Raw genomic sequence first — 7,027 nt, forward strand, 5'->3', positions numbered from 1 at the left:
AATTTATGAATGATGCAGTGCTAATTGACATATTTATTACATTACAGAAACTATAAAGTATATTTTCTACCTTATTCTGTGCAGAAAATTGAAATAATTGTTTGTAGTGTATAAAACGATCATAAAATTGGCATTAGGAAAAAATTATAGATTACAAATGATTGATTATTGTCCAGCAGTGTATTTGATTTCTTATAGCAAATTCAAAGTAAGAGATAAGAAAATAATTCCTTGTAAAAAAAAAAAAATCATAATAAAACATACATACATAAAATTATTTGACATTTCTGTCACTTCTGAAATGATGGCTACGCCCCTGGTGTGACAAAATGTTAGCCTATACATAATACTTTTAAAGCTCTTTTTTAAAATCTTGGCTTACATAAATTTCTACATATGCCATGCCATGCCATAGCATCATTAAACTAGCATCTAACAATGGACAAAAGTGTTTTTTCCCCCTCTAACCCTGTGTAATTTGCCCCCTGACTAAGCATTTAAAGAATTTAGGGGAAGCATTTAAATAATCCTGTGAATGCACTTAATGGAGAATCGAATGGAGAATCGAATCGTTAATCGTATAGAATCGCATTTAATTGTGAATCGAATCGAATCATTCTGAAGTTGCAAAAATCGTTCTTGAATCGAACCAAAAACCTATGAATGGTGAATCTAATCGATTCGCTGTCTACCCAAAGATTCACAGCCCTAGTTTTGGGTTTTAATGTTTCAATCCCATTTTCAGGCTTTTCAACATTGATCTCTGCATGAGGAGGTTGGGAACCATTTCTACAAGAGGGCTAAGTAATGGCATCACATAGTCCTTAAAAATGGCACCACCACTTGAGCATTCCTTTTCATTATTTAACTTCTTTATTTCTCCCTCAAGGTTTTCAGCTTTCTCCTTAAAGCCTCTCTTTAGCATTTCCTCCCACTCCTTCAGTTTGCTCTCAGTGGCTCTGTTCATCTCCTGCTGCTGCTGCTCCAGCTCCTTGTTGAACTTCTCCTGCATCTGTTTTACCATGTCCTCATGCCGCACTTTCTCAGTCTCCTTCATTCGTTCCATCTCAATTCGTTTCTCCTCTTCCTCTTTAAACTTCTGTTCCAGCAGAGCCGCTTTCTCCTTCTCTTCTGAACATTCAGTTAAGATAGAAAGAGAATGAAATGATATATGATAAATTAACTTCAACTCTAAGTAATTCAGATTTAAGTGTTTAAGGTGGCGACATCCTGTGCTTCAAAAAGCCTAATATAAACTTACTTTTCATTTGTTTCTCATTTTCAGTGAGTTTATTATCCATGCAGAGGATGCTGTTTGCTTCAGGTTTCCGTTCTTTCAGAAACTCTTCCAGCACAGCCTCAGCCTGCACACAAACACATCTTAGACCAGTCGTTCTAAAATCAAGTCATGCTGAACTGGATCATGAACACAATTAATTAAGATGTAAATGTACTTGAGTCACATACACTGACAAATGTGACCCTGGATGACAAAACCAGTCATAAGTAGCACGGGTATATTTGTAGCAATAGCCAACAGTACATTATATGGGTCAAAATGATCGAAATTTCTTTTATGCCAAAAATTATTAGGATATTAAGTAAAGAGCATGTTCCATGAAGATATTTTGGAAATTTCCAAATTTTCCTGTAAATATATCAACTTAATTTCTGATTAGTAATATGCATTGCTAAGAATTTCATTTGGAAAATCGTTCTTGAATCGAACCAAAAACCTATGAATGGTGAATCTAATCGATTCGCTGTCTACCCAAAGATTCACAGCCCTAGTTTTGGGTTTTAATGTTTCAATCCCATTTTCAGGCTTTTCAACATTGATCTCTGCATGAGGAGGTTGGGAACCATTTCTACAAGAGGGCTAAGTAATGGCATCACATAGTCCTTAAAAATGGCACCACCACTTGAGCATTCCTTTTCATTATTTAACTTCTTTATTTCTCCCTCAAGGTTTTCAGCTTTCTCCTTAAAGCCTCTCTTTAGCATTTCCTCCCACTCCTTCAGTTTGCTCTCAGTGGCTCTGTTCATCTCCTGCTGCTGCTGCTCCAGCTCCTTGTTGAACTTCTCCTGCATCTGTTTTACCATGTCCTCATGCCGCACTTTCTCAGTCTCCTTCATTCGTTCCATCTCAATTCGTTTCTCCTCTTCCTCTTTAAACTTCTGTTCCAGCAGAGCCGCTTTCTCCTTCTCTTCTGAACATTCAGTTAAGATAGAAAGAGAATGAAATGATATATGATAAATTAACTTCAACTCTAAGTAATTCAGATTTAAGTGTTTAAGGTGGCGACATCCTGTGCTTCAAAAAGCCTAATATAAACTTACTTTTCATTTGTTTCTCATTTTCAGTGAGTTTATTATCCATGCAGAGGATGCTGTTTGCTTCAGGTTTCCGTTCTTTCAGAAACTCTTCCAGCACAGCCTCAGCCTGCACATAAACATAACTTAGACCAGTGGTTCTTAAATCAAGTCCTGGGGTAATGCTAGACTGGATTGTGAACACAATTAAAGTGTAAATGCAGATGTGCTTTCATTAACCACAAATTCAGATATATTTAATGAGGGTACACAGCTAATAATCATATACATCACTTTTAAGGATTTTTTTCCTGATTTTGCAATGTGAAATAGGCAATAGACATTGCACTTTTGTGAAAGCTGGTGTAAAAAATACAGATACTTTGCATACACAAAACATATGTTAATGCCAGATATAAAGAGAGCCTTATAGTTTAGATGCACTTGAGTCACTCACAAATAGACACTGAAAGTGTCCTTACCCTTACACCTTTGTTGGGTTCTCTGCGGTACTGTTTAACAATGGCATCTCTGTCTCTGCAGTAGAGTTCATATCCTCCAGATTGACTGTACTCTCCATCCTGCAGCCGTTTATTCATGTCAGAGAACAGATTCTTCAGCAGATCTCTGCACTTTCTCTCTGATGCCATCTGATTCTCTTCCAGCAAGTCTACATAGCACATATATACAGCTTCCTATAAACACATAAAAGCAGATATAAATCTCAAACATGCATAAATAAACTTACACAAAGACTGAAAGTATTAGAAAATGGTGTTTATATACTGTACATTGTAGACCAGTGGTTCTTAAATCAAGTCCTGGGGTAATGCTAGACTGGTGACTTGTGAACACAATTAAAGTGTAAATGCAGATGTGCTTTCATTAACCACAAAATTCAGATATATTTAATGAGGTTACACAGCTAATAATCATATACATCACTTTTAAGGATTTTTTTCCTGATTTTGCAATGTGAAATAGGCAATAGACATTGCACTTTTGTGAAAGCTGGTGTAAAAAATACAGATACTTTGCATACACAAAACATATGTTAATGCCAGATATAAAGAGAGCCTTATAGTTTAGATGCACTTGAGTCACTCACAAATAGACACTGAAAGTGTCCTTACCCTTACACCTTTGTTGGGTTCTCTGCGGTACTGTTTAACAATGGCGTCTCTGTCTCTTTTATAGAGTTCATATCCTCCAGATTGACTGTACTCTCCATCCTGCAGCCGTTTATTCATGTCAGAGAACAGATTCTTCAGCAGATCTCTGCACTTTCTCTCTGATGCCATCTGATTCTCTTCCAGCAAGTCTACATAGCACATATATACAGCTTCCTATAAACACATAAAAGCAGATATAAATCTCAAACATGCATAAATAAACTTACACAAAGACTGAAAGTATTAGAAAATGGTGTTTATATACTGTACATTGTTGTGTGAATTAGTTGTATTAATCTCATGGATGTAATTTATGTGGTCACCAGACAACACATGAAACAATCTCTAACCTGACACAGTGAGATCTATAATACTTGCAGAAAGCTACTATTCCCATTAACTCCAAAATGGCATTAATCTCTCATAAGCTAGGATGCATGCATGAGTATACAAGTATGAGTCGATCTTATAAATTTTTAACTCACCTCCAGTTTTTTCAGGTATTCCATTTTTTCATCTTTGAATGAGCGTTTTGTGAACTCAGAAATGGCCAGACGGCTGAATTTCTGGTGCTCACAGGTCAAATATTCTATACTGATTGGTAACGTATTCTTTACCTGTAAAAACATAGTGTGTGTGTGTGTTTACTTGAAGGGTATTTGTGCATTCATTTAAGATTTTCAAGCCAAAATGGGTGGTTCTGATTTTGGAGACATATTCAAAATATTTGAATGGAATTATTAATCTGTATAGAGACACACAGAGATGTACAGTGAAGGACAGAATTTGGAAGCATGACCATATAAAAACCAACTGAACTAAATCAGAATGTGCATGCCTCACCTCTTCCATTCCTCTCCGATATACTTTCAAAGCTTCTTGAACAGCTGCCTGGTTTTCTAGATTTGCCAGAACAACCACTGCATTGTCCAAACAGGGCACTTCACCACTGTTGATTGTGTCAACATAAATCTCAACCAGACGTCCGAGCACTGACAACACACACAAACAGTTAAGAGAACAGTGAATGCTCCATAGTATCTTCAAACCACAGATGAAGAGTTTAACAAAATAAATGTTTAATTAGTTTATTTATTTGTGTGATTATGCAAAGCTTATACTGTATCTGGAATGTGTTTAAACATTGAAATGAATGAAACTTTTCATTTGGTAGAACACTCACATTGGCCAGTAACTATGTGTCCTCCTTTCAGTCTTTTCACGGCACTGTTAACAAACATATTGTCACAGAAATGCCCCGTGACCTCCAGAAATTGTTGTGCAAGGTCCTGGTCTTGTAAGATCTCCAGGCGTGTCATGTCTTCCTGGGAGGTAACGGGAAACGGGAACACAAAACACTTCCGGCTAGGGAAATAACGCTTGATACATTCACGAGGCAGATTGTAGTCATTAATTTTCCTGCTCACACCTAAAAATAAATTATTCAAGAAAGAGAAAGAAACATTCACCAAATCAGTGGCACTAAGACAGTCAGCATATTTCAGTTTTTCAGGTATCATTCATTTCAACGTGATCTCATGATAATTCGTACATATTTTACGTAAAATGTGGTTCTATAAAACGTACATTTACGTACGTTTTTACAGGCACTAAAACGTACAATACTGACGTATTTTCAGCCTCTAAACGTACAAACAATTACGTATTTTCAGCATTTAAACGATGTTACGTATTAATACCTACGTATAAACATGAGACCAGGCTGTTCATTTGCACAAATGCGTACAGCTGTTGCATGTATTGTGTGTGTTGTAGTATCTGTAACATCTGTATCGTACCAGTTTAGCATGTAGTCTAGATTGCAGGCATCAGTGGTTGTTAAAAACCTCACAGAACGGATATCATGGGTCAGTGAGCCTATTCCTGTTTATTTTTACAATGTTTTTTTAAAATTCAAATTCTGCTCCAGAAAAGAAATTAATCCATCAGATGGGCAAGTCATTCTTTTTAGCCTTCCTGTAGCTCAAATAGTAGAGCATGGTACTAGCAATGCAAAGATCAAGTGGTCGATTCCCAGGGGAAACAAGAACTGATAATGTAGGTGAATGCAAGTTTGTTTGGGGGGAAAAAAGCATCTGCGAAATGTGTCAGTGTACTTCTGTCTAAAATACCTTTCTTGAGCTGGAGGGCAAATTCAAGGTAATCGTCATCTGTCACTTTTTTCCCATCAATTTCCAAATCCAAGGTGAAATCTCTCACAACCCAGGTGAATGATGGGAAAAACCTCACAAACTCAGAATCCTCCTCATCTGCTGCTTCTGCTGACCTGATCTTGATATTCTCAACGAGCTCAGCAACATAACTGCAGCACATTAAGAAATAACAGCATCTTGTAAAGTGTATATTTGTATATGTGAAAGAGGAAGTGGGTTGTGTGGCAGGTTAAAGGATACTGCAGCTTTTCCAATGCAGTGTTATCGATGGTGCCGCGGCTGTTGTACACCAATGTGCTGCTGAGCAGAACAGCCAGACAGAAGATCCAGCTGTCATTCTTAGAGTCTCCCTGAAACACAGAGTGTCTTCAGATCAAAGCAACTTCATTCAGAACACAATACAACTTAATACTGTTCATTCTGAGGTACTAATGGCAAACTGAGACTGGGAAATTATTATTAGTAGTGAGTAGTGATTTTGCTCACTTTCGCCACGTCACCAAGTCCCTCTGTGTCCAGCAGCACCAGAGTGTGTCCTTTTTTATTAGGGTGAGGGACACACCACATCCAGATGCCTTTGGTCTTTGATTCAATAGTGCTGCCGAGAGCAAAGCCTGAGACAATCACATTATTATTATGCAGTTACTGTTTTCAGATATTGACAGATGTACACACATTCAGCTTCTGTGTTCTCATTATCATATCAACATATACTGCACTTGAGAAAGACTTTCAGCATATTTCTCTCACCTGACTGTTGTCCTGCCAGGCGGTTCATAAGGTAAGACTTCCCCGTACGGTAGAGTCCCACCACAGACACCACCACCACCGGCTCATTGATCCCATCCAGAATGTCTTTGGCCTCTTTCTTCACGCGCAGCTTCCCATTATCATCGTTTTCAATGAGACACACTGGAGCTGCTGGCATGTATTTACTACAAGACATGATCCTAAGTAAAAACCATACACACAAAATTAAACAGACTTACCATACAGTGTGCCATACATTGAGACAGTTTGAGTCTGAGTTTCAGCATAGCTGTGATAAACTGTTTTCAATCGAAAGTGTTTTAAGATTCAGTTCAAGCTGAAAAACAACAGCAGTAACACTTTATAATAACCTTCAGTTGAAACTCATTTATAAGTGATTAGTTAATGATGAACTAATCATTTACAAAACATTCATAAGCGATTAATAAGTGATATGCTAACAATTTGTGTATGTTTTGTTAATTCGTTTACAAGTCATTTACAAGTGATTAGTTAATGATGAACTAATCATTTACATCATTTACATATGCATTCATAAATGATTAAAGGTGCTGTATGTAAGTTTTTGACTCTACTAAAGCGTAAAAAGCGTAAAAA

The 7,027-nt window shown here is 37.1% G+C and overlaps 2 protein-coding genes across 3 annotated transcripts; both read right to left on the bottom strand.

The window, feature by feature from the left end:
- Nucleotides 1–602: 602 nt before the first annotated feature.
- Nucleotides 603–1,360, bottom strand: LOC107721758 (golgin subfamily A member 6-like protein 22). Its single transcript, XM_016529919.1, has 2 exons — nt 1,262–1,360; nt 603–1,131 (listed from the first exon to the last, which is right to left on the bottom strand). The coding sequence occupies exons 1-2, from the start codon at nt 1,299–1,301 to the stop codon at nt 722–724; spliced, it is 450 nt and encodes a 149-aa protein (XP_016385405.1). The 5' UTR covers nt 1,302–1,360; the 3' UTR covers nt 603–721.
- A 405-nt stretch (nt 1,361–1,765) lies between these two features.
- On the bottom strand, nt 1,766–6,605 carry LOC107721735 (guanylate-binding protein 1-like). Of its 2 annotated transcripts, none has more exons than XM_016529893.1 (10): nt 6,410–6,605; nt 6,146–6,273; nt 5,900–6,009; nt 5,618–5,808; nt 4,669–4,914; nt 4,329–4,477; nt 3,971–4,102; nt 2,796–3,008; nt 2,341–2,443; nt 1,766–2,210 (listed from the first exon to the last, which is right to left on the bottom strand). In XM_016529893.1, the coding sequence occupies exons 1-10, from the start codon at nt 6,603–6,605 to the stop codon at nt 1,801–1,803; spliced, it is 1,878 nt and encodes a 625-aa protein (XP_016385379.1). In that variant the 3' UTR covers nt 1,766–1,800. The 2 variants fall into 2 exon arrangements, with proteins under 2 accessions (XP_016385379.1, XP_016385378.1); XM_016529892.1 differs by lacking the exon at nt 2,796–3,008 and adding an exon at nt 3,447–3,659.
- Between the last annotated feature and the right edge of the window lie 422 nt (nt 6,606–7,027).

Source organism: Sinocyclocheilus rhinocerous, unplaced genomic scaffold (assembly GCF_001515625.1).
Source record: "Sinocyclocheilus rhinocerous isolate Xijiao unplaced genomic scaffold, SAMN03320098_v1.1 scaffold1112, whole genome shotgun sequence".
Classification (NCBI taxonomy): domain Eukaryota; kingdom Metazoa; phylum Chordata; class Actinopteri; order Cypriniformes; family Cyprinidae; genus Sinocyclocheilus; species Sinocyclocheilus rhinocerous.

Bases quoted from the DNA above. Each gene is read 5' to 3' on its own strand.
- LOC107721758 (XM_016529919.1), bottom strand. From the start codon at position 1,301: ATGGATAATAAACTCACTGAAAATGAGAAACAAATGAAAA. The intron at 1,132-1,261 runs GTAAGTTTATAT...CTGAATGTTCAG, and splicing joins AAATGAGAAACAAATGAAAA to AAGAGAAGGAGAAAGCGGCT.
- LOC107721735 (XM_016529893.1), bottom strand. From the start codon at position 6,605: ATGTCTTGTAGTAAATACATGCCAGCAGCTCCAGTGTGTCTCATTGAA. The intron at 5,809-5,899 runs GTATCCTTTAAC...AATGTGCTGCAG, and splicing joins ACTGCATTGGAAAAGCTGCA to TTATGTTGCTGAGCTCGTTG. The intron at 4,915-5,617 runs GTATTTTAGACA...ATTTATTTTTAG, and splicing joins TGCCCTCCAGCTCAAGAAAG to GTGTGAGCAGGAAAATTAAT.